The sequence below is a fragment of the Motacilla alba genome, chromosome 6 (assembly GCF_015832195.1).
Source record: "Motacilla alba alba isolate MOTALB_02 chromosome 6, Motacilla_alba_V1.0_pri, whole genome shotgun sequence".
Taxonomy (NCBI): Eukaryota; Metazoa; Chordata; class Aves; order Passeriformes; family Motacillidae; genus Motacilla; species Motacilla alba.
The window spans coordinates 15,937,072-15,963,426 of NC_052021.1; the positions used below are offsets into that span (position 1 = coordinate 15,937,072).

Consider the following 26,355-nt stretch of genomic DNA (forward strand, 5'->3'; position numbering starts at 1 on the left):
ACTGAAAGATGGTTTGACAGGCAGAGATGTGGCCCAGTCTTCCCTGATTTTTTTTTCCCCTTAATTTTTTTCCCCTCTATTTCTCCTTTCCACAAATTGCAACAGACTTTGCATGTCTGGCCTGGAAAAGTGCACGGAGAGATCCCCCGACTAATGATTTGGAAATGGTAATAGCATTGGTAGCTGTTTTTACAGTTTCTTTTGCATGTGTACTGCTTGCCCTCTACAGTGTGCTTTAGATGTGAATTACGAAAAAATTGCACTAAAAGAATGATCCAGCATTCTAGTTTTAAGGATCTCCTCAAAAGGGTGAAAGGACATTTTGTTTGCCAGTTTTTCTGAAATTGCACTTCCACAGGAAAATTTTTCAAGGGAAATTGTACAGTGTTAGAGCTGTTTTGCCAAATAATTAATCTTGACCTGTTTATTGCAGGCCTATAAACCACCTAGGCAGCTAGTAGTGTTAGTGAAAAGTGTTCTGGAAGAGTTGTCAAGAGATTTCTGGCACCCACTTAATTAATGAATGTTGGCAACAGCGGGAGGAAGAGAGGGTCTTGGGACAAGGATTCCTGGGAATTTTAAAACAGATGCAGTTGTATGAATTAATGTCTAGGAAATGTTCAGTCCTTTTGTTTCATACAGAATTTAGTCTTAGTAGTTCTCCCCCTTTTTGATAGAATGTGGTTGATGTGGCATATTTCAAAGCTCTCATGGAATGTAGAAGTTGATTTATTTTGTGTTAACAAGGAGTTAGTGTCAATCCAGTGATTTTTAAAACTGCAGAGGTACTCTGCTACATTTCCATGTCATATCCATGGATGCTTGAGAACTGGACAGAAAAATCAGCAGCAGAGTCTTCAGAAGTGCTATTAAATAAAATAAATGGTTACCTGATCCAGCATTTCAGATCAGAAGTGGAGGACATTTCCTTTTTTAGTCCAGGAAATACCAACTTCTTTGTTTTTGAAGTAATTTTCATGAATTTGCAGGAGCCTTCTGTCTGTAACATTATTACATCTGGCATGCTTTTGTGATTTATATCTTAACTTTTGTCTGCAGTTGAAATTATCTAATGCATTTTTTCCTTTTTTCCTTTGGCTAGGAAAACCTGTTAATGCGAATTCACTTCCACATTGCAGATGAGACAAAGGAAGACATTTGCACTGCACCACATTGTGTTTCCCACCAGAAGTTTGCAATGACTTTATTTGAACAGGTAAGGTAAAGATGTGTGCTTTATGCCAAGGGCCAGCTCTCAAGTTTTATGTTTTCATTCCTAAAACATGCATTGCCACAGTAAAGGAATGTACAGGCGAAAGTGTTGCTGTGGAAATACCTGTTTAATCTTGTCAATGTATTATATTTTCTTTCTCTTCAGTGTGTTTGTACCAGTTGTGGTGCCACCTCTGATCCATTACCTTTCATCCAGATGGTACATTATATTTCCACAACCTCACTCTGGTGAGTTGAGTTTTTCACAGGTATCCTCCCCCTCTGCCCTTTCCCCCCCCCCCACTTTTTTTTTTTTTCATTCTGTTATTGCAGTTGGATCTTTATGATCTTTATTGATTAAATGTCTAGAACATGATTTGTTCGATGTTGGCAGAGCTTTGATAACTGTGCTAAAGAACATGAGGGTTTAGTGAAGCAGAAGATGGTAGTTTAGGCATGGATCAGTGTGTCTGCTTGTTTATGATTCTGAATCTTGACAACTGTAGTAGCAAGGACTCATGTACATTTTGTGTGAGCACGTGATTTAAGAAGACAGATAAGAAAAACAACCAAAAAAATTACATTTAAAAGGACCTTTGGACATCTACGCCATCCTCCTGTTTAAAGCAGGGCAAACTTCAAAGCTAAATCAGGCTGCTTGGGGTTGTGCGTGGCTGAGTTTTGAAAGTGCTTAAAGGACAAAAATTCCATGACTTCTCTGGGCTGCCTGTTCCCGTTCTGAACTGGAAGGTTTTTTCCTCCTTCGTAGTGACCAGGGCAGTTCCCCAATAACTAGGGGAAGATGCAGAAAGGGAAGTTCTCACTGGAGGTCAGACATGGTTTGCCCTTGGTAAATCTGTGCTGATTGCTCTGACTCACCTTATCCTTCACGTGCCTGGGGTTGATTTCCAAGGGGATTGATTTTGTCTGTCATGGCCCCAGGTGGTGGAGCGAGACTGACCAGCCTGTAGTTCCTCAAATCCTCTTTTCTTGGATGAATATATAGCTCTTGTTTAATCTAGTTACGGGGGAACTTCCCTGGTCACTGTGACCTTTCTTTAAAGGTGGTGCACAGAGCATGAGCACTAAGTCTGTAGCAGATGGTTTGAACTAATGCTGGAGAAGTCTTCTTTGAGTAGATGGCTGCTCAGTGAAAAGGTTTTTAAATCTGGTTGAGGCAGGAAATTCTTACTTGTTTCCGTTTTGAAATCTCTATTTGGATTAGAATTTTTGTTTTATGTCTGGCATGTGAGATACATAGTTAAAGGAAAAAATTGCTGTGAAAACTGCTAGTTGCTCTTCACATGAAGATCTCTTAAAATGTACCACTTTACCTATGTAGCAAGAGTGCTGTAAAGCATCCCCCCTTGTGGCTGCTGCCTGCTGTTCCATCAAGCTGCAGATTTTCATTAAGTTCCAGCAGACACTGTATATCAGAATATTATTTATTAGAAAAAGGGCAAAATAGTTACATAAATGGTATTCAGTATTTTTTAGGAAATATCACAATAGATCTTAAGTCATGCATTATTTTAGAAATACCAACACATACTAATCTATTTATTCATCTCTGAAACCATTTTAAGCTTGAACATGCTTTGAGCACTAATACTCTTGTGTACATACCTTACTTTCAACTTAGACAGTGAAATAAATTTGGTACCATGCTATTTTTTGTTTGTAATTTTATTCAGAAAGTGTCTTTCTGTGCTACTTTACTATATTTGTGCTTATTCAAGGAGGCACATTTTGAAGCAAGTATTTAATTTGAAACCAAGTATTTATCAAAATGCTTAAATTTTCTTTTAAGATACAAAATTTAAACGAAACAATCTATTTCTGTTTTCAGTTCTACTTGTTTTCTTTGTGCAGTATTTTTGTGGAAGATGTAGTCATTCACAATTAACTATGTGGGTTTTTTTCTGTACTACAATATTAAATATAAAAAGTGTTCAGTATTTTAGGTTTCTTAACTTTAAAAAAATTTAGGTGAAACATATACTTGATTAGCACGTGTTTGTGGTTTTATTTTATTATTAAACTTTTGTTTTCCATGCTTTGTCTATACTCAAGCAATCAAGCTATTTGTATGCTGGAGAGGCGGGAGAAACCAACTCCAGATATGTTTGGAGAGCTCCTGCAGAACGCCAGCACCATGGGGGACCTGCGGAACTGTCCAGTGAGTAGCCTTGGTTCTCCTTGGGTGTGAATTCAGTACCTCACAGGTACTCAGTGAAGGAAGGGAAAACTTAGTGAGGCTGATTGCTGCTTTGAGTAGCCACAAGTATTAAAACAGGAATAGATGCTTATTTTTATGTATATCATAAGTGCTAGGTTTCTAAAGTAAGAGTTCAGTGTCTTGCTCTGCCTTTTAATAAATATGCAGAAAGAGTTACCATCAAACTTTTTTTTCACATTGATTAATAGGTAGGGCAGGAAACAGCTGCAATTTGCTGCTTCATGTAATGCTACTGTTAGGTGCATTAGCTTTAACAGGAGGGCTTGTGTACCCAGTCCTTGGGGCCAGTGTATTTCCATTTTATACCTGGCTCCCCTCCCAATTTATAACTCTGAAACCTTCAGTAAAAGTCTCCATTGAAATAGATGCTTTTTAATATTGGCAAATAGTGGCTTACTTATCTAAGTAAAAGAAATTAAGATATTTTGTCATTTAAAAGGTGCATATAAGTCCAGTTATTTAACAACCAAAGAATGTGAAATTCATAGAAATACATTCTTGGTCAGGGCAAACTGCTCTTTGACTGAGAAATAATCAGTCAAATAAAATTGCATGCCAGCATTTGCTGCCCCTTTCTTTTTCTATTTCAAAAAAAATTTCTATTGAGGTTTAGCTAAGTGTGGCCTCAAAGTTATGCTAAGGAAGCTTTTTATCAGGATGCCATGTTCCTGCTGTCATGCTGAAAATGCTGAAGCAAAGAAGACAATTTGAGAGTAAGATAGGTTGGGAGGTAATAAACAGAATTGCTTGTGCTTTAAATGACCCTTTCAAAATACGTGTGATAAAAGTCATCTTAATATTGAAACCTCATATCTACATTTAAACATCAGAGTCCTCTGCAGTTTCTTTCCTTTTTTTCAATTTTTCATTTTTGTCTCTCAATGATGTTTGGGACTGAAATTCTGATTAAATTTTCTAGATTGCTGTGGGGAAGAGGCGCTTTGTGATCTCTTCCCTGGTTTTAGTGTCAGAAATTATTATATCCAGTTGTGAAACTGGACTCTGTAGACAAGAGAAATGATTCTCAGTATGAAAATGTTGTTTTCTCCACCATTTTGTAGGGGTACCTTTGTGATGTGCCTCAGGGAGAAAATGAATGTTGCGAATGGACTTTGTCACAGTTTTTGTTTTGTCCTCCCCCGCCTACTGTGTTCCATTATTGACACCCCCTCCCTTGCAAAGTGCACTGGTACTTATTTAAAAAGTAAAAAATGGGAAGAAAAAGCGATACAGGAAATAAGAATTGTAGAACTCCTTTGAGTTATTAAAACAACTCTTAATCTCCTCATCTTTCAGCTGCTATTCTCGTATTTGTACAAATACTGACCTAACTATACTGTCTGAGATGGGATGTTTGAGGTACCCTGTAGACACACTCAAATTTAACAGCAAAGTAGGACTACTTCTGCTTTTTCAGCAAAGCAAAAAATTTTCCTGACACTGTCATATAAGGCATCAGTCTCTGTACATGCAGTTTTTAATGTGAGATTCTGATCAAAAGTGACCTTTCCATCCAATTCCTAAGAATGTTATTGGGATCTTTCATGTATGTTTGCTTATCTTTTGTTAAATAAGTTTGGTTTTGTGCTCTATGTTTTAATCATTATCAATAGCAGGAGGAGGAATTGGCAGTGCTCACTTCAAAGCTTGAGAATGCAGGATAGTCTTGATAGCACATCTCATCTATGACATGAGAAGCTCCTACCTTGGCACTGAGCATATCTGCTGTGTTTCACCACCTCCTCTTTGGAAGCTGTAATTCTGAGACTTAAACTTGTTAGTGCCTTGCCCTAACATTATAATAAGTGAAGAATTATATTCAGTGTCTTGTTTTATTTATATGTTCAGAGTAACTGTGGAGAAAAGATCCGTATTCGTCGTGTGCTGATGAACTCGCCACAAATCATCACCATTGGCTTGGTTTGGGACTCAGACCACTCTGATCTGGCTGAGGATGTGATTCACAGTCTGGGAACTTGCCTTAAACTGGGAGATGTGAGTTTTTTTTATTTTGGTATTACTTAAAAAGACTGTCTTTTTCGTGGTAGTCTGCAGTAGCAGATGGAGAAAAATATAAAGTCTCCACCTTCACCTTTTTGGTGTCCATAAAAAGAGGAATAGAGGGCAGAACCAATGGTCTGACCTGTCTTTGAAAGCCTTAGAAAAACCTGTGAACTGTATATTCTTGAGTTTCTGAAATGTCTGAAACTCTAAAAAGACTTTCAAGTGAAAGGAAATTCTGGACCAGAGTTGGTGGTTTTTTTTGCCTTTAGCTCCTCTTTTTGGTGAAATGTGTGGTCATAACACTGAAGAGTTATTTGTGACTGAACAGTCTCTAAGAGGTGGTGACTGGCACTGTGTGATTGAATGATAGACTGAATTAAATAGGATTCCCTGGAGGATTCACTTAGTCTGCATTAACTGTACCAAACTGTAGCTGTGTCTTACTGTAGCATTGAGATACTACATAAAATAGTTTATATATATATATATATATATATATATATACACACACACATAATGTTAAAAAAAAAAAACAAAACATTGTTCAGGGCACAGTGTACCAGAATAAGTGTGAGCTGATGGAAATGGGGTTATGAAACAGTGTGGTCTTTGTGTAGTAAAGCAGTAATGCACTAAAACGGGAGACCTGTGCAATTTAAATTAACAAAATTCAATTAAATGGAAAAGATTTTTTTTTTCCTGTGTTCTGAATTCTTTTGATCTACTGATGTCTTCAGTTGATCTTATATGTGTTGGCATCATAAATTGGTCCATGCTAAATTCTGGATAGCCCTTGCTAAAGTCAGAATAAATGCCAGCTGTTTACTGTCCAAACCACCTTGTTTCTGCAAAAAGGAATGAATGTTTTAAACAGTTTTTGATATAATCAGCAAGCATGACACAGAATACAAATTTATGGAATAGAACCACATTCAAATTATGTAACAGGTATTTTATCATTGTTGTAAATGTCTTCCTTCAAGTATACACGTCCTTCAGGTACAACTCAGTTTAAGAGCATCTGGTGAGTTGGTCAGAATCCATTTCTGGTCTGTGTCTCTCTGAGTTTGCTTAAGCATTGCACAATTACTTACTGCCTTGTTTTCTCTATCTTTTGAAATAAAAGCCTGACGCTTCTCTGTAGTACTTTGAGGTCTTTGAACATAAAGCAGGATGTAAAATTCTAAGCACTTTATTAATTTCTCCTTCTGTTTTTTCTTACCTCCCTTCTTGAAGCTCTTCTTCAGAGTAACTGACGACAGAGCAAAACACTCGGAGCTGTATTTGGTGGGAATGATCTGTTACTATGGAAAACACTATTCAACCTTCTTCTTCCAGACTAAAATCCGCAAGTGGATGTACTTTGATGATGCTCATGTCAAAGAGGTGAGAAAAAAATGTTAAGGAAAGCACTCTTTTGGAAATTTGTTTGTGTATAAATCCATTCTATTTTCTACGGATTTTGAGAGGGTTTTTTGCTGGTTTTCCACTCAGGATCCACAAATTTGTTACTCCTTTTTTCTCAGCAAAGTGAAATATTTTTTAAAAAACCATACCGGAAATCTCAGAAGCCCTATTCTTAGTTCTGTTCTGTTGGATCCCAGTCTTGTTTTTATGCTGTTGTTTGAAAATGTACAGTTGCTTGTGCATACAGCTAACACCCATCTCTTTCCCTTGCTGACAAGAAGTATAGCTATTTAGTGCCTGTTGTTGAACTCTGCTTGAGTGTCTACATGCCAGTCTTCCCTAGTGCTTGCTGCCAACAACAAATTTTCCGCTCTTCTGTCAGTTCTTTTTTTTAGCCTTTTCACCAAGCATGAGGTCCTTGACATTAAAGACACCAGTGCTGGGATCTTGGCAGGACATTATAACCCATTAGATTGTTTGGCACTATTTCATGCCGCTCTCCTTTTTTCTTTCTAGTCATGGAATCACAAAGGTGGGAGAGGAAAATTTTCACCTGTAGTCATGCCAAACACAGCCAAACACGTGAATATGCATATATTCAGTCATGCTTCTTAGCAGAAAAATTGGCAAGGATAGGTACTGCAGTGCTTTAATAGAAGAATACTCATGTGTGGAGCAAATATGTTGGAGTAAATGTTCAGTTTATCAGGTGAAACCTGTATTAGTACATGGGGAAGATTTGTGAGATTAGCATTACTATGTGAATTAATTGCCTGGCCTATCAGTGCTAGCAGAGGTTCTGTCACAGCAGAAAGATTTACACACTTGAAGTATTTAGCTTTGACTTGAATTTATTGTCCTGGTATCTTTATTGTTCATTTTGTTCATTAAAAATTCTTCTCCTTTTTGGTTGATGCAAAGTTAAAACGTCCCAGAGGATGAAAAGTTTTTTTTATGGAAAAAACATCTGAAAGGGAATTACTATTTTTATAATTGTGTTTTTAGCAGGAATTGTAATCAATTTAGCCATAGGATGATGAATACCTGGATTTTGATTAGGTTGTCTCAGGAGCTTTCTTGCTGAGTCCAGGTCAATGCTGGCTATAGAAAGAGTTAAAGTATGGCAGTGGAAAATCAAACTCTGAAAGAATTGTGATGGGGGAGAAGAGAACTTCTTATAGAAAACGATGACAGAAAACCTTACTTTTTTATTTTCTTTTGGATTTTTTTTTCTGGTTGTCCATTCAGATTGGTCCAAAATGGAAGGATGTTGTGACAAAGTGCATTAAGGGTCACTATCAGCCTTTGCTGCTGCTCTATGCAGATCCAAGAGGAACTCCAGTGTCAACGCAAGACTTGCCCCCTCAGGTGGATTTACAGCAATATAGCAGGACTTGCTATGACAGTGAGGACTCAGGTAAGCAATGTGGGCTCTGAGCCTTGTACCTTCACATTGAAATGCAGCATGTGAAATGTTTTCTGTCTTTGGAGTGTATTATTATCAGCAGGGGTCCTTGTTGCTTGTTAAAGCTGATCAAGAATTCTGAAGGGGATTTCCAGTGTTTTATCTGTGAACCTCTCTCTCTTGGTCTAAGACTGTAGATTGTTTGGATAGCAATCTTTTCCAAAAAAGTTTGGGAAAAGAAACTGGGAGATGGGGGAAGTGAAGGACCTGGTATGATTTGGATGTAGAGAGGAACACCAGCTGATGACTTCAAAACTGCAGTTTCTGACATGAAAAGATCTGAACTGTCTTTAAATAGGACATTTACTGCAGGGCTTGTTCTCACCAAAAATATGAAGTGCCTTCAAGGTCAGTGTTTGCAGTTAAACATAAGAACGACTTCTTTATTGTATTTTTTTCTTCTTTATTTTCTCTACAGAGAAATGAGTATGATATATGATATGATAATATCCTGTGTATTAAGCAGTGAATACATCACATATGTAAGATTACCAATAGTCTTCAAACTGTTCAGATTTTTTACTTTTATTTACTGAAAGTGGAGGGAGGAGATTGCCCTTCTCACCTCCTCTATCGAGTTCAAGTATTACTGTCATGAAACTGAATCATGATGCTTCATACTTTTCAGTAGGGGATCAATGCTGGCTGCTTGGGAAGGAGCAGCTTACTTTGCTTTAGATTTCAGTACAAAGTTTATACCGGATAGCTTTTGAGTCATAATAGATGAAACCGGTGAATTATTATAACATGATGATCTTCTTACACTTATTAATATTTTATACTTGGGTAATTTTTTTTTGCTTTCCTCAAAGCAGTGTTTCATATTGTAGTTGCACTCAACAGTGTTGAAAATGATCAATAATTTCAGTATGGTACTAATGTGTACTTTGCAGTCCAATCATTGTAGTTTAATTTTGCATATTAAAAAGATTTGATAAACTTGGACTTGAAAAGAGCAAGAAAGAAACATGTTTTTAGAAGGAATGACACTGTCTCTCTGCTTCCAAAGGAGCAGAATTTTCCCATAATCTCTGGTGTTCTTGAATCCAAGTTGGTATCTTTGGTTGGTTTTTCTGTTAACTTCTTTATAGTTGCCCCTGCTCTCTTTTCTTAGTCTTTCTTGACTATTATAATAGCAGAAAAAGATTGGAATTCGACATTGCTTCCTTGACATTATTTTTTCTCCAGGGAGAGAACCTTCCATCTCGAGTGATACCCGGACAGATTCCTCTACAGACAGCTATCCTTATAAACAGGCACACCACGAGTCTGTGGTCAGTCACTTCTCCTCTGACTCCCAGGGGACGGTCATCTACAATGTGGAGAATGATGCCGCTTCACAAAGCAGCAGAGACACAGGTAGCAGACGCCATTATATCTGTGTGTGATCATTGTTGCTAGATCAGATGACTGCAGTGGATTCCAGTTGAGAATATCTCTATATATACACACAGCCTTTAATAGACTAGTGAACAGTGTTTAATATCCTGAGTTTTTTATTAGTAACTAACAATTGGCATTCATCAAAAAAACCCCCATGATTTACAAGTCTTGTTGGCTTCTATAGACCCGTGTCTATCCAGACAAGCATTTACAGATTTTTTTTTCTGTTATCCACAATACTGCCTGCTCTGTTATATAATTGTGTGAGTTGGAGGCTCTGCAAGGCCCTGTTGTAGGGTTTGGTAATTGTCGTGTGTGCTACTTGCTCGTCTCCAGGCAATTACTTCATTTCAGGAGTTGCAGCTGTCTGGAAAAGGTGTTTTCAACACCAGAGTCCCTCATACTTGGGAGCTAAGGACTTTGTGTGAGTGCTGGTAGTATTTACTGCACCAGTGAGGAGCTTAAGATAATTTCCTGCCTGTGCCATGGAAGCAAGTTAAGCTGGAATATCCAGTGAGAAGACAGTCTGCATATATGTTCCTTTGGGCTGATCAGTCTGCCTTCACACTCATTAGTTGAAAAGAGATGAACTGGAAGTGTAAAGACTTGATCTCCTCAATTATTGATGGCCAGTGTCCACAGTTGGCCTGTTTCTGCATGCAGTAACTTCTAACATCACTTCTAAAAAAGTAGTGCATAAGTTAAGGTCAGACTTCTGTAGCATCAGAAATAGGATCTGCTATTTCTGTTGAAAAGTTACTTTATTGTGCCATAAATAGATTTTCTAAGAAGACCTAAGAGTAGAATCAGCAGTTGTTAGGTTTCACCAGTGTCAAAGCTGTCAGACTGCTTTGTCCTTTTTTTGTAAAATTGTTCCTCTTTTGTATCATAATTGGTTTATTTGTAAAAATCTATGGTACTTTAAAATCTGAAAAAAATGTTTAATTTCATTAAGTATTCTTTCATTTTTCATCAGAGGTCTGAATAACTGTAATACACAGGTAAGATAGCCCAACAATCCCTCCAGTGTTTTAGCAAATGCTCAGTGCTGTAGGGACCTGTCATAGTCTTAGGTAGGGTATGAGAAAGAAAAGAAAGTTGGAGCAGAAATGGAGTGATGTGGAAATGAAAAGTATGTTTGTCTTTGGAGTACAAAGAAGACAAAATTGAAAGAGATAGTGGTATACTTTTAAATAGTCTGCAAAAATGGCACAGAGTTTATTGGATTAGGTTCCTGCCTGCAAAACTTGCCATGCAGAAGTTGGCAGAAAAGGAGAGTAAAGGGGATGGTCGCAAACATGTAAGCATGAAGTTCAGCATGTAACCTTTTGTTCTGTCATGTTTAGTGACTTTGTCCTTTTCTTTTTCTTTCTTCTCCTATTGATTCTATCCTGTGTTATTCCCTTCAGCTTAGCCCATTTCTCCACCTAAATTCAGTTGTCCTTATCTTCCCTAATTCAGCCTTAGCTATAGTCAGTCTGTCCCCTCAGCTAACCACTTGTCTGGGCATTTCCCCTCTTTTTTCACCTACCCACTACCTTTCCAAAAAAAGTCAGTCTGCCAACTAATACAACTGCTCTGTCATCAAATGGCGATCCGTGGGGCTATAAAGAAGCCTTCCACACTGACCTGTCAACTGAATAATTCTGGGCAAGAGCAGGATTCTTCATTTAATGGCCATTTACCCACTACTCCAGCCCAGAAAGTTATGGACCCTATCCCACATCATCCTCCAGGGAAGCTCCTCCATTGGGTTGCATGACCTCAGGCTCCTGGGTACTTCAGAATGGGGGCAGAAGAGTGGCTGCACAAGCCCTCTCTGTGCTCCTACCCACCTGTGCTGCTGAGAAAAATGTGCGTATTCCGGCTGCCCTATTCATGCAACTGAGATTTCGTGGGGGAGGGAGTAGAGGGTGTTCTGTCTTAACCCATTTGATTTAATTTCCTTCTCTGACATGCTCTTAGACACACACAACTACTACAAAACCAAACTTTTCCTTTAAATATTGCTGTTTGCTTGTGAAGCCATCCCTAGTCTAGAGGATGAGGTGTTCAAGTGATACATCCATCAAGACACAACTTTTAAGCATCATTAGGCACTCAGAAGTCCTGGATTGTTATTTTAGTGAATTTTAAAAAGTGAGTGTTAAGTGCTAGCTAATATCCTTGGGATTTTAATTGCTATATTCATGCATTATGTTGGATTCAGTCTTTTGTTTCAGAGTGTCCAAATAAAGACAACAAAGCCTGTGTCCTACGGACTTCTGATTCTTGACATCTCCTCCATGGCAATTAAATGTCTGATGACAATGGGACAATATTTGCAGTCTCTGAAAGGAGAAGAAAATATTAATACAAAGCTAGCAGCCTTCATTCTAGAAGACTGAGCTGGGCTTTATTCAATGCAAACCCTCAGCTAGTGCTAATAGCACTATATACTATCAAATAGTTTCTCTCATGGTCGTTAAGGATGCTTACCAAACAACCTTTATCGGGTTGGAATGTTTAACTAGAGAAGTTGTGCATGCTGAAGTTAAACATTACTCTCTTCTGTCTTGAGGGGAGCCACTACAAGGATAATACTGTTCTTGGAGTTCCTGAAAAATACATGGCAGTCCATGCTGTGAAGGGGGAAAAAAATCCATCAAAGCACAGACTTGTGTTCAGTTACCAAAATGCTACACATCTTTTATTTTCATTGCCTACATTTCTCTTTTACTTCCTTAATTTATTTTCTTTTATTTAGTCTGCTTGTTTCTAAAAAATTTGGTCACAAAATCACTCTTTCTTTTGCAAATGAAAAGTGAGCCTTGTGTAGCTTGCTTTTTATTGTTTGGATTCCTTCCTACTAATTTATTGTAATATCTTTGTAGCAATTGTAGTTGCAGTGAATTGGTTTTTTAACTGTTGCAGGTACAATTTTATATGTAGAATCTGCTTTTAATGTTGTTGATTTTGATGCTAATCTTTAGAGCAGGGAGAAGGCTCGGGAGGGCCAGCTGTGCAGTGTGGTGGCTGTTAGATCACTATTTGCTATTAGGGATTTTCATTTCCTATCATCCTATGCGGGATAAAAGTTTGTGATATAAAGGCTAGAAAAAAGTCTTTGTAGCTTATCATAAATTCCCTTCTTATCCTGCATCTCTGCTTGGGACTACTCACGTGAGTAAAGCCATGCGTGTGTTTGTGCTTGCAGGTTTAGGACTGTGACTGTGTGAGAACCTTAGAATTAAGTAAAGGCAATACAGAAAACCTGTGATGTCAAACAGTCTTATTCTCGTTTGATGTGAGGAAATGAGGAGTAAATTGTGTTGAAGAGAAAATACTGGCACTCAGACACAATCTGTAGTAAGGGAGTGTTGTGTGTTAGCTGATCCATGTTCATAGTTTGTGGGTGTGCTCTTAGCTTGTGGCAGATGTGATTTGGCTGGCTTGGCCCTTGAGAGCCAAGTGAGGCTTCTTTGCTGTAGACTAGGCTAACTCAGATTATAGTGTTTGCTACAGGCAAAGAGGTGAATAGTTAGTGCAGAGCAGCTGGTGATGTGCAGTCATTTATTATTAGATGATAACTTGTTCATGTGTTTGAGTCTTTATTCAACAGAGTAATGTCTGGCAAGCTGTCCTCAGGAGTTTCATGTTCATGGTCATTAAAATTTACAGCAAGAAAGTGATGTCCTTAGACTATTAGAAGACAAAGCAGAGTCAACCTTTTCCTTGGCACTTGGATAAGCTGTCATTAACCAGAGTCATTGGAGGGATTGTATTGTTCTTTTATGACCTTAAAAATGGAACATCCTCTCCAAGACAAAACCAAAAACTTAGGGGTACAAAAACTTACCTAAACTTGCCAGTTAGTGTTGGAGTGTCTGCAGTTCCTAAGGAGCAAGAGTCCTGCTGCTCTTAGCACGGTGAACACTTGATCTGAGGACTCTTGTCATCTCTGCTGTGTTCTTCCTCCTTCCAGGCCACCTGACTGACAGCGAGTGCAATCAGAGGCATGTTTCAAAGAAGGGCTCGCTCGCAGACCGCAAGAGGAGTTCTAGCCGGTCTAGGCGGAAAGGAGATGAGGCTCAGTCATCAGGATACCATAGTGAAGGCAAGAGATGTTACTTTATTTTAAGTATCAGTATCTTTCTGAATGCTTTTGATGTTCTCAGTGTGTACGTGCGTTTCCCTCATTGTTTCTTCCATCTTTGTCTTTATTTAGTCCTCTCTTTGCTTTTTGATGTTTAGGTCTGTTTTGGTTGGATATTTGTTTAGGGAGTGTTGGATTTTATATTTTAATTTTGTTTTGGATTGCAATTCTCAAAGTCTGCATGAAGATGCTGCAAATAGGGCTGCTAGTTTAATTGAAGTTATTTTTGTGGCTTTTGCTGTCTCTACAAACTGCAGGGGAAACCTTGAAGGAGAAACAAGCCCCCAGAACTGCCCCCAAACCATCCAGCAGCACCAGCAGGCTGAGGGAATTTAAAGAGACAGTGAGCAATATGATCCACAGCAGACCACAGCAGATTTCCCAAACCATCCAGAATTCCCCTCGCGGAGGGAATAGTGTCGATCAGGCGGAAACACGACCCTCAAAAAGCCTGTCTGCACACGCTCGAGACTGGGAAGTGGACAGTACCAGTAGTGAGTCTAAATCCAGTTCATCGAGCAGGTACCGGCCAACGTGGAGACCCAAAAGAGAGTCTCTGAATATAGACAGCATCTTCAGTAAAGACAAGAGGAAACATTGTGGCTACACTCAGCTTAGCCCTTTCTCTGAAGAAGCAGGTAAGAGTTCGAGAAGATTTACTTCAGAATGTGTGGGAAGTGAAATTTTGAACATGGAATTCAGGTCAGTGGTGAGTCATGTCTGTGAAGACTAGATCCTGTGTGGGTATTCATATTGCATGTGTGGTAATTCTGTTTGATTTCTGTGTCCTACGTTTCCTGTCTAAGGAAAAATTAAGATAAACAATACCTGCTTGAATGGACACAAGCTATATTACCGAGTGTCCGAAGTTCATCCTTTGGAGTGAGCTTTTGTATTGCTCTGGTTTTTCCTCTGGCTCATCATGGTATTTTTACTTGATGGCTCAGAGTATGATGCAGAAAGTACCTTGTGTATCAGTCCAGAGGTCTTGTTGTGAAGATGAGAGCCTGGAAGCCAGTGATGATTTATCTGGAAAGATTTTACAGCTATGCAGCTTGTACATGGAGACATGGTTTTGACAATTGAAAAGAATTGGGAAGCATAAAGAGATATGTAAAGGGAAGGTGAAGGGGAACAGAACACACCTCCAGGGAAGAAAGGGACACAAACAAGAATTAAGTTTAAAGATTGTGAAATGTATAAGGGAGAATTAAAAAAACCAAGTTTTCCTGTCCTCTGTATAAGCCATAACAAATCATAAATAGCAAAATAAACAGTGTAAAAAATGAGAGCATCTGAAATAGATATGACAGAGTATTGGAAATGCAATTGGATATACTGTAAAATTATCTTGTACGAATAAAAATTATTATGGGGAAGAAAGGATTTTCATTCCAGACTTAATTGTTACCTCAGGGGGAATATGGTAATGGAATATTTACTAAATGGGAAAGGCTCAAAGATAAATTCGTGAACAGGTTATTGCTTAAAATTTCTGGGAAAGCTGTAAAAGTATTGCATTTTTCTTGCTTAATATTGCAGGTTTTACACAAAATTAAGGATGGTGCTTCTGATTTAAACATAGTTGAGAAGCTAACGTATATGGATGTTTTGCTGGTATTGAAGCTTAGGTCTTCTACCAAGCTGTATTGTTTATCTTGACAGGTAAAGAACTTACTGAGAATGAGGTGAAGGAGCATGCTGTTCACGAAACAAGGTCAAGCCAGTCAAATGTCAGATACAAGCGTGGTGTGCTGGGCCGGGGCACCCAGCACCATGTGGTGGATCAACATCCTCATCTAATACAGAGGATGGAGTCTGGCTATGAAAGCAGTGAGCGCAACAGCAACAGCCCAGTTAGTCTGGACATGCCCTTGTCTGAAAGTTCAAGCACCCACAGGTACATTTCAACAAAATTCATGTTTGGAATGATGGAAGTCTTGATTTCTTTTGCGTAGTTACATAATGGTGTAGAACATTTTGCAAAGCAGTGGTCATAGTTTTAAATACAGCTGTATTGGGACAGGGGAGACATAGTAGGAAATGGGAGCCTGTTCTTCTTAGTATCTTGATAACTTCCTGCTGGTGAGCAGAGAAAAAAACCGGGCTTGAGTGAGTGAGAAATTTGGTCTAAAGCGATGCGTCTGAAATACTTGTGCCCTTAGTCTGTGATTTAAAAGCTTGTACTTCGAGTAGCTCATAGTGCTTTTTGTTTCCATTAAACCATTGCTTCATAGATACCTTGTACAAAATGAGAAATCCATAGCCTTGTATAGAAATCTTTGTTTTCAGACATACTTGCAATATTTGTATGTAAAAATAGACAGCATGATGTGTTTCTTTCCTTGACTTAGGAAGCTTCAGGTAACCACAAACTGGCACTCTTTATGGCCAATAAACAGTATGTAAGAATCTGCTCTGAACAACTCCTGGACCACAGTTTTAATATGAATTGCATCATCTTATGGAGGAGAATAGAATTACTGTCTCCCTTGTTAAGTTTCTCTTCCCCTGTTTCTCCTAAGATTTTCTTATGGTGGACTTCTTTTAAAATTAGATGAAAATGCAAGTATATGTTTGTGTGGATACAAAAAAGGTAGATACAATTTCTCCTGGAGAAATTAGTCAAATGGTAAACTATAATTACTCTCTTCTTGGAGGGATGCTCATATGAAAAGAGCAGGTGGCTTTGTTCCTGCTTGGCGCAACATCCCAAAGTCTCACAGTAGCAGCATCTTGGAAGTGGAGTCAGCTTCATCAATTGGGAGCTGGACAAACAGCCCACACACCATGGGAAATGGTAAGATACACTTTGTAGGGGTGGTTATGCAAGTGTATCGAGTTGTTCTTTACTTCCTGGATGTTCATGTTCACAGGGAAATTATAAGGAAAGGGAGAAGCAACTTTGAAGAACATAAGTTTTACAAGAAATAATTATAAGATTTACCAAAGGGGATTGCAAAAAACTTTGTTGGAATATTCCTTTGATCATGTTGCTCTAGCATGTCTTTGTGTATTGACTTAAATGATAAAATAAAGCTATTTTTCCTCTTCTTTCTTATAACTCAATATTCTGCTGTAAGTAAAAAAAAACCTTTCCAAGCATAGGCCATAACTTAGTAGAATCCTGAAAACCAGCTTGTTTGTACAATTCTGTACAAAATTCAAAACTTAGAACTGTGAATGTTCTTTTACAAGCTGTTTGGGCTGAGGCTAAGCTTTTCTGCTTATATATCATTCTAAGCAAATACTTTATTCCAGAGAGGGAAAGGAAAGGCAGCAGTGGAGACACTTTCTGAATACCAGAAATAGTTGGAGTAAGAATGAGAAGTGATGGATTTCTGTTGTGTAGGATATTGGGATGGTTTATTTTCCTCCCATTTTCATCCACTTCACAAAGTTAGATCAAAAACATCTCATTGGAATCCATTTAACTTCCACGAGCTAGTGATCTAGCTAATTTGACTTAGCTTTATTTACAAGTTATAAACACAGTAAGAAGCCTCAAGATTTCATCATCAGCTTAGGGTTATTTCTTCCCAGTGGTTCTTTCTGTTTTATATGCTGTTTTCATGAGTCAGTGAATCCATGGGCTGTGCTGCAGGGGAGCTTGAAGCACTACTGTATTTTTATAAGTAAAACATAACAAAACAAAATTTATGCTCTACAATTCTCAGACCGTTATTACCTAATGTTAATTTTATTCTCCAATAATATTGCCTTGTCTTTTAAGGGATACTTTAAGAAATGTAGCTATCAAAAACCTTTGCTTGTTTGTTTGTTTGCTTGCTTGCTTTGAAGGTGGAGACATCTTTGTTCCTTTGAAGAGTGAGCTGGATGAGTTGCAAGAAGAGGTGGCAAGGAGAGCACATGAGCAAGAGCTACGCAGAAAAAGAGAAAAGGAAATGGAGGCAGCAGTGGGCTTTAATCCCCGTCCCAGCAGGTTCATGGATCTAGATGAACTGCAGAATCAGGGTAACCATCGAATGCAGTACATTTTGCAAGATGGTAGTGCTGAAATTTTTTGAACCTTTGAATGTAATTTCCTGATCTAATTGTGTGTGTTTGTGTGTCTCTTGCCACATCCACCCTCCATTACAGTTTTGTACCTTCAGGAAATTAAATACTGTCCACTTCAAACCTGTAGTGAGTAAAAAACTGTTTAGTGTTTTGACCAAATTTCTTCTTAAATGAAAAAGCAAAGTAATGTAGAGATATTCTTAATATATCTGCATTTTTCCATTTTTTCAGTGATATATGCTGTTGGTAGTATTGATACCTTGATTTAGCTATAAGCCTTTAACCAGCATCTTTGAATGAGCTGGTTTTACCTTTCAGGCACCTCAGCTTCACCGGCAGCAGAGGTGGTTAATATAAACCATTGTTCTGTTTCTGCTTGATTTTAGTACCTTTGCAGCCCTGAGCAATTCTGCTTGTTCCTGCCCTTGTGCTTTGCAGTGTTTCTCCCTGCCTGGCTGTGTACCCATGGCACAGGTGTTGGGACAAGTACTCTGGCTGGATCTAATTGAAAATCTGAGCTGGATTTAGTTGCCTATCTTTTCTAGGGAAAAAGAATTTTTTAAAAATTAGAAACCAAATACGAAGTTTGATTATCTTTTCCATGGCTCCTCATCTTTCTGGGAGGACATGGCAGCAAAACAGTTTTAATTGGAAGGATGCAGCTGGAGCAGAGGGAACATGACAGGATTCACATGTAATACTTTGTTTTAGCCCTGAATCTCCATCAGCCAGTAAGAGGATTTAGGAGAAAGGTGGGATAAAGTGCACTGACCCAGTCAAGAGTGAACCTTGAATAGCCAGCATGTGTGCTGGACTGCCTGGAAGGCTTGCTTGTATGCAGAACTCCAGAACACTTGTGACTCATTTTCCCCTCAAGTAAACTGCTAAATTCATGCAAAGAAAGCTAACTTTAGTATTCTGCCCTTGATTCCAAGCCTCAGTCGCCTTGATTTTGAAACTGAAGGTGTTGCTTGATTAACTTACTGCTCTAACAATTCTCACTTCTCTCTCCAGTACTGGCTTTTAATGCAGGTTCTTTGAGGTTTATGGTAAAAGAGTTTGTATTTACATCTGTGCACAGTGATGTTAGGGAGCAGGTCAGGCCAAAGCATGTGTTACGCAGATTGAGAGAATGCAATTTACTGTTGGCTGATCCAGGTACTCATATTCTCTGCTGCCATGACAGAGACGTTCCATTAAAAAAGACCCACCCCTGAACAGAGTAGAAGTCAAGTTTTATTATCCATTTTCCCTGCCTCATTTGAATGTTTACATTTTGCTGCATAATTTGCATAATGCCCAATAGGTGACAAAATATAGTTTGGGCATTTCTTCCTCTCAGAAATGGATGTTGTGATGCCAGGATGCAGTTTCTTTATGTGTCCAAAATGATTTATCCTTCTCTTCTCCAGCACTGTTTTCCAAATTGTTGCAAAAGGAATTCTTGACAGTTGTCCCTTTCTTCTCAGCTTCCACCACCTTGTTTTTCAAGTTGCAAGACTGTTGGGTTTTTATATTCTGACTTACAGCAGTTAAGTGTATGCACTTAACTCATTTGTAGAAGTATTTCATGCAGGCATTTATGTTCACACACAACTCCAGGTTTTCTTCCCCAGACATGTTGGTTGTTTCAGTTTATTTCCATTTTGATGAGGAAGAGACAGATAGATTTTGTCAGGAAGCTTAATGTACAATGAAAAAAACCTAATCTGCTGTGTTTCTTTTACTGATACATTTTGGTTTAGATTTGGTTCTAAATTTAGTTTAATTCTTCTTGAGAGAAGTCATTTGAACTGACTCTGTTCTATGTCTGTACCCTCTTTTATACTGACTTAAAGTGTCGAAAATAGTAGAATAAGCCAATACAACTCTCTCAACTAAAGAAAAATTGAGGGAAAAAATGCATTTCATGTTGTGTTACCGTGTGGATGTCAAGCAAATCGGGGTGCTCAAGATGTACTTCTACTTAGGGAAGGTTAGGTGGTGCAGTCTGGGATATGCACAGCCTCTGCAGGAATCCGTGTGTGGAAGGATTTGGTGATCACAAGTGGGATGAGGGTAAGTGAGGGTTCTGCAATAATGAAACCAAAATGAAGGGTGCTGCCCGTTTGCAGGGAGGAGTGATGGCTTTGAGAAGTCGATGCAGGAGGCAGACTCAATCTTTGAAGAGTCGCTGAATCAGGAGCAGAAGGGGGATTGTGCTGCAGCTTTGGCTCTCTGTAATGAAGCTATATGTAAGTAACCTTAACCGCCTGAGCTACTGCGCTTTGACTGTGTACTAATATAGAGTCTGAAACGCCGCATCACACCAAGTGGTCAGGTCATGATATGGGGGTCCAGCTGCTCTTCAGGAACGTGCAGGTGGACAGCATTTTTCATTTTTATAATCATTCCCACTTGGAGGTTTTACTCCTATTCCTCTTCATCTCTGTTTTTTCATGTTTACATTCATTTTGTTGTTCTCTCCAGTGCTAGGGTAGTAATAGCACTGGGGTGGTGATGTGCCCTTTTTGGTGCTGTTATGTTTCAGCAAGCACCTCGTAGGTGGTTCCCCTTCCCACTCAGTCCTCACCATTTTTCTCCATCGTCAGGCTGAATTGCAAAGGCCATTAAGCTCCCCTGTTTTTCATGGAGGGTGTAGCATAGGAAGAAATGGTAGCCCACTCAACTCTTCTGGATTAGCAGAAGTGAACTATGCTGTACTTGAACTTTCATGAAGAAAAAAGCATTAGGACATTGAAGTGCTTAAATGCATTGTGACCTTTGAGAATGTGTGCTATGTGATTTCATTTTATTTTTGGTGTTTTTCCATTATGACTGGCTGGCTGTCTCACCCCATGCTCCCCTCTGTCTGTGTAGAATGGCTGCAGACAGGGTGAGTAGCTCCTGTGCTGTTTTCATTTAGGAACTGGCTTTTATGGACTGCAGAATAAAGGGTGCAGCATACAACTGTAGTGACAGTTCTATTAGCTTTCTTTCCAGCAAGGAATCTCAAATCCCAGCTGGATATTCCTGCACACGAAGGGAGTCCAGGTATGGAGGGTGCAGGAGAAGAGTACATGGCAGAATGAAGCATCATTGTAGTAGGGCTGGAAAAAACCTATGTGAAGGGATAAGAAATTGGGCTAAAACAAGGATATTGTTTTTATTTTATTTTGGTTTAGTTTCAATTAATGTGTTCATACACCTGGCTAAGCTGAATGTGCATTAATGGAAACAGTAGCATCCTTGTGAGTTCTTTTGTGGCAGTATTTGCATGGTCCATGTTTTTTGTTCCTGCTGCATCTTTTTTCTTTTTTTTTTTTCTTTTTCAATTTTATTCCTTTTTTCTGTTTGTTTTCTGCTATGTTTTCTTTTGCATTTTAGCTAAACTAAGACTTGCCATGCATGATGCCAGCGCTAGCACTCACAGCAGAGCCCTAGTCGATAAGAAGCTGCAAATCAGTATCCGAAAAGCCCGGAGCCTCCAGGATCGCATGCAGCACCAACAGCCACCGCAGCCGCTGCCTCCGCCAGCCTGCCACCCACCACAGGGCGGCACCATGGCCCAGTCTACAAGGTAGTGCGAGTACCTCGCCTAGGCACGGACCTGGGCTGCTTCTGTGAGCAGTGCAGTCTGGAAAGAAATAGCAAATTATGTATATTCCCCAGATAGTCCAAGTCCTCCTGTGTTACACCTTTTCTTTTCTTCTCTCGGTTAAATCCTATTGTAAAACAGTCAACTACCCCATTTTTCCCCTCCCCACCACTCTTTCTCCTAGTCTTTATAGAATAGTCCAATGTGCATGTGTTCAAAATGTGATCTGTGACAGAGATTTGTAGCAGTCAGTGCCTGGCAGCACTGATGTCTCATGCACCAAGGGAAAAAATACAATAGACAATAATCTGGCTAAAAAAAGTGGGGATACGTTAGGATAAAATGTTATTGTTTATAATCAGGAGCAGTTTCAGGACTCAGTCAGTAAAAGACTACTGCAGTCAAAATTTTGCTATAGTTGCTTTTACGTTGGGAATATCAGCCAGTGTGTTTAGTGCTCTGTAGTTTGAAAACTGTCAAGTACACTGATCTTTTCTTTCTAGTCCACTTCTCTCGTGGTGCACTGGTACAACTCTTGAATCCAGATCCTGATCCTGTCACCTTGACTACTCCATCATTCTTCATTTTCTTTCTGTACTTCCCAGCATCCTGTAGCCTGGCTTACTAGCCCCCCTCAGTGTCTCTTCATGATTCTTTCTTCCATACTGACTTTAACTACAGCATAATTAACTCTCTGCTATAACTGATCCTTTCTTCCTACTGTCTTTAGCATGCAGCTTAATCCTTCTTTCTTCCCATGCCATTCCCTCCTAGCACTAGACCATCCCTATCCAATTTCTAGGCTATTTCTTGAACTGTTACTTTTTTTCCCTCTCCCCTTCCTAACATGTGGTATTGCCAGAAGCTTAGATAAAATTTCTGTTCCTTTCTGTAAAATGCCAGGTACGGCTATATCCAAAACCAGTTAATTTGCACACCTGCCAGGCTATAGTTCATAACATTCTTTTCTTTTTCTGCAGTACCTGAATTACGTGTAATGAAAGCTGATCTTGTTGTCAATTAGGGGTCCACTGTATTCTCTCTTACAGAAATGCAGAGCTCAAATTAGGCATTTTGTCAGATTCTAAGAAAATGAAAAGCACTTTCTTAACTAGTTTTGCTAATGTTAAACTCACTCATGGCTGCTCTGTGAAAAGAGCGCTACTTTTGCAAAATGTTATATCCAACTGAATGTTAATATTTCAGTCAAGGAAAAAGAAACCCTATTCATAGCCAGAGTTCTGTACTCCAGCTTTGATTTAAACAACGCTGTAGACAGTACAAAGTTTGCAATTCCGCACAGATAATGTTCTATTACTACGCACATCAACTAGATCTTCATGATAACTTTCATTCCATGCATCTCAAGGAGGAAAAAAAGCAGTAATTTTACAGTTGCCTTAAGTTTTCTGCTGGAGCTGATGTAGCCTATCATTTTCTCATAGGTTGTGGACTTACTACTGTTTGTTCTGTCTGTATATTAAAATGCTAATTAAATGCATAAAAATGCCAGGGACATGTATGACTCAAGAATATAACTGTCTTGCGTTGGTACTTAAAAGAATGAACATTATTTTCTACAAGTATGCTTAGGATACAAATTATTGCAGAGTAATAGTTATGTATTTAACTTGATCTTTATTTAATGTTTTAGATCAATATCTCAAAAAATTAGACTATAAAAATGATATGAGAAAAATTTCAACCTGTTGTTCCATTTGTCAAGTCATTCTTCATGAAGTTACCTGGAGAGAGGGACCTTACAGAAATACTGTCAGTTTATGTTCAGATCACAAATATGCCCAAAGTATTTTAAAAGATATCTAAGATGTTACTGTTGAAAACAGTTATGTTATTTTATATAAATGCTATTCTTACTCTTCTTACAGTTACCCCTTCTCACATACTCAGTGTACTGGTTGAAATGCCTCTAGTGCTGTGCAAGAATACTTCATATAGAGCCTAATTGTAGCAAAATACTCTTAAAAATATGAAATGGATTCAGTTAGATTGTTAGAGTAGGAAAATAAAGTTAGAAGCAAAGGACTAACACATATGTATCTAGTGAATTAATGCAAAATCTTCATCAGAATACAGTGAGCAGAGCTGTATGTCAGCTAGTGCAGGGTCTGTACCCTAGGAATAAACATAAGCAATGACTACTGCTAATTATTTACTCTTCTGTGTGTTTTAGTGAACAGACTGGCCCGCTCCAAGTACTGCTGAGCCAGGAGGTACCACTGGAACCCAACAAAGAAGTGGAATTTGGGTCCAGTTCTTTCTTCCACCCACCTGCTTCCTGCCATGAATTGCACTCATCATTATATCCAGAGTCTTCCTCCCTGCCCCCTTCTGAAAGCAATCCATCCAACAGGATCTCTCCAAACTACCAGTCTGCTTCTGCTGATTTTCATGACCAAGTTCCCTCTTTTCCCTATAGGCAAGGGTTGGCAGAGAGGTCTGCAAGAACTGAGAATGAAGCCCACAAGAGTGGGGAATTTGCTGACACGACAGCCACAGGGCTAAAAGACTATAGGGATTGCTGCAGTAGCAGCAAGTTAGAAGAGGTTCATAACGTAATGCCTGTTCTCACACCTCAGTACCAATCCAAGGCTAACACAGTAAACTCTGGGTCTTTGCCTGCACTGTTTCCCTGTCCACATCCACCACAAGCAGCATCTCCTGAAAAGGACGGCCAGCACAGTCCTTGTTCCAAACTTGCAAGCTCTCCAGTGCGGCCCAGCATTGATCTTTTAGGGGCCTATCATGCAATGACCCCTGCAACTTCATCCCCTACACAGCAGTGCTCCTCGGATCCTTTGCAGAAAAATAAGTACTACAGAGCAAACAGCCAGGAGATTTTATTTCCTTCACAGGGTGAATATGGCACAGCAGACGGTTCTAAACCTGAGGCTTTTAGTACAAAGGGACATGTTCGCTCCTTGGCAGAGCAGTTTCAGAAAATGCATGCAGTCTCCCAGAGAAAAGGTACTCGTGAAAAAGACTGGATTACTGCAGTGTGTCAGGATGAGAAGTCTCCAAAGTTAACACAAAAATCTTTCATCAACCATTCATCTTCCAGTTACAGACAGCTAATCCATCAAAACCAAGAGAATAAAAACCAGTCTTCTGAAAAATTACACTCAACTGTGGATATTAGGGATGGGGTAGTTTCTTTGAAGGGTTTTAGTGCCCAACATGTTGCTTCTGTGAGTTTTTGTTCTCGCGGTGAAGAACTGTGTAGAAGAGGTGGACAGAATATGGCAGACCCTGTACCCTACATGGAAAGGCACTGTCATGATGGAGGAATGAAAGAGGTGGATGATGGAGCTGCTAGTAGCATGGTTGCCTCTATGCCTGTGGACCGTTGGGTGAATAATGTTACTAGGTGTTACAGTTCTCAGAAGGCTAATAAGAATACTGAATGGCTTCCTGTACCTGGGAGGAGTCCACTCCTTTCTGATCAGAGAGCAGTTGGAGATGACTTGAGCAGGATCCCAGTACACCTGCATCCACAGTGGAATCAAGACACAGAACAGGAACTCTCAGAACTGGAATCCCTCTATCAGACTAGTCTGCAGGCATCTCAGGCCACTAGGCCTTTATTGGGAAGACAGGACAGTGCTAGGTATCCATTTGACCAATCAGGTAAGAATGATGCAGTTGTTTTTCTTGGTTGACCTGCCTGTGTACTCCAGGGTAGGTGAAGATGCATTTTCCAGTTGATTTAGTTAAACGAGTATTAATTTGGGCACAGATGCAGAATAATTCAGGTTGTAGACTCTGGAAACTTTCCAGCTAACTAGAGAAAGCAGTGTGATAGCACTGCCTGGGGTGGCTGCAGAGTAGCTGTTGATATGGCAAACATCTGTTAAGAGTAACATAGAAATACTTGATCCTGTTTTCAGGCAGAAAGCTAGCTGCTTATGTCAGGCTAATGAATTTTGCTGTTTGAAAGTCCTGGATCTGCTCTGGAGTTGATTAAACTGTTTCTATCCCTGATGCTAATGTTCTCCACACTGGTGAATTTTAACTGATTGTATTGTAATTGAGAATTTGGTCTGTATATGGTTGAGGGAAATAACTTTTAAAAGTTTATCAAGGTCTTGAGAGTTGAACCTGTGTTTTGCTAAGGACTGTCTGCTTTAAGTTCTGGAAAGGTAATTGTGAAAGCAGAACTGAGGGTACATGAGGATCCATGAGACCTTGTGGATTAGTTGATGCCGAAAGAAAAGGAACAGATTCCATCAGTGAGGACATCCAGCTGTTGCTGGAGACATTGAATTAGAGTCTGGTGACAGCAGTCTGATTCCATTTAAGCTGATCTAATCTCCTGCCTGAGACAGGGCAACCTTGTTTCTCTGCTTCACAAGTGAAGCAAATTTCTTTGTAATCTGTGTCATAGCACTAAAGCTATGAATTTTCTGGTTAAATACAAGGCAGCCTGAAATTGGATGGGTACCAAAGTGACACAGATATAGCTGTACATGTATGATGTATATTGCAATGATTACACAGGACAGGTTTTCCCTGCTCTGCAGCCATGCAGTGGAGCCCCCATCATTCCTGACCATGTTAGACCTGGCTGTGACCAGAGTCCTGCAGTAAAGTCTTGAGCAGGTTTTTGTTGAACAGCTTGAGTTTTCTCTGGAACTCTCATGTCTTGCAGTCTGTTTGCAGATCACTTAAGACATCGAAATGTGGCCACTTACCATTTGTTGTCCTTTTGGTTTACTTTCAGAGTTAGGCAGGATCTGACTTCACAGCTTTGCAGACACTGTCTCGCATGGGCTTGAATCACAAGGTCTTATATATTCCTACTTAGCTGACTGATTTTGGAAGTTCTTTCTGGAAATTTACCAGCTTAAAGCCCAGTTGCTTTAGTGGTAGCTGGAGTTTCAGAGTTCTGTCAT

General features: G+C 39.3%; 1 protein-coding gene across 12 annotated transcripts in view; it reads left to right on the forward strand.

The window, feature by feature from the left end:
* Window positions 1-26,355, forward strand: part of USP54 (ubiquitin specific peptidase 54) — a 91,808-nt gene that overhangs the window by 59,236 nt on the left and 6,217 nt on the right. For 10 of the 12 annotated variants that reach the window (XM_038140954.1, XM_038140953.1, XM_038140963.1 and 7 more), the window contains exons 5-19: window positions 1,103-1,216; window positions 1,379-1,461; window positions 3,286-3,391; window positions 5,300-5,446; window positions 6,692-6,841; window positions 8,111-8,279; window positions 9,516-9,686; window positions 13,675-13,806; window positions 14,103-14,483; window positions 15,511-15,745; window positions 16,506-16,645; window positions 17,647-17,820; window positions 19,980-20,099; window positions 21,232-21,424; window positions 23,637-25,090. In XM_038140954.1, the coding sequence (XP_037996882.1) occupies window positions 1,103-1,216; window positions 1,379-1,461; window positions 3,286-3,391; window positions 5,300-5,446; window positions 6,692-6,841; window positions 8,111-8,279; window positions 9,516-9,686; window positions 13,675-13,806; window positions 14,103-14,483; window positions 15,511-15,745; window positions 16,506-16,645; window positions 17,647-17,820; window positions 19,980-20,099; window positions 21,232-21,424; window positions 23,637-25,090 (3,769 nt within the window). Of the gene's footprint in view, window positions 1-1,102; window positions 1,217-1,378; window positions 1,462-3,285; window positions 3,392-5,299; window positions 5,447-6,691; window positions 6,842-8,110; window positions 8,280-9,515; window positions 9,687-13,674; window positions 13,807-14,102; window positions 14,484-15,510; window positions 15,746-16,505; window positions 16,646-17,646; window positions 17,821-19,979; window positions 20,100-21,231; window positions 21,425-23,636; window positions 25,091-26,355 lie in introns of those variants that run through there. The other 2 variants (XM_038140964.1, XM_038140965.1) reach the window with 2 other exon arrangements.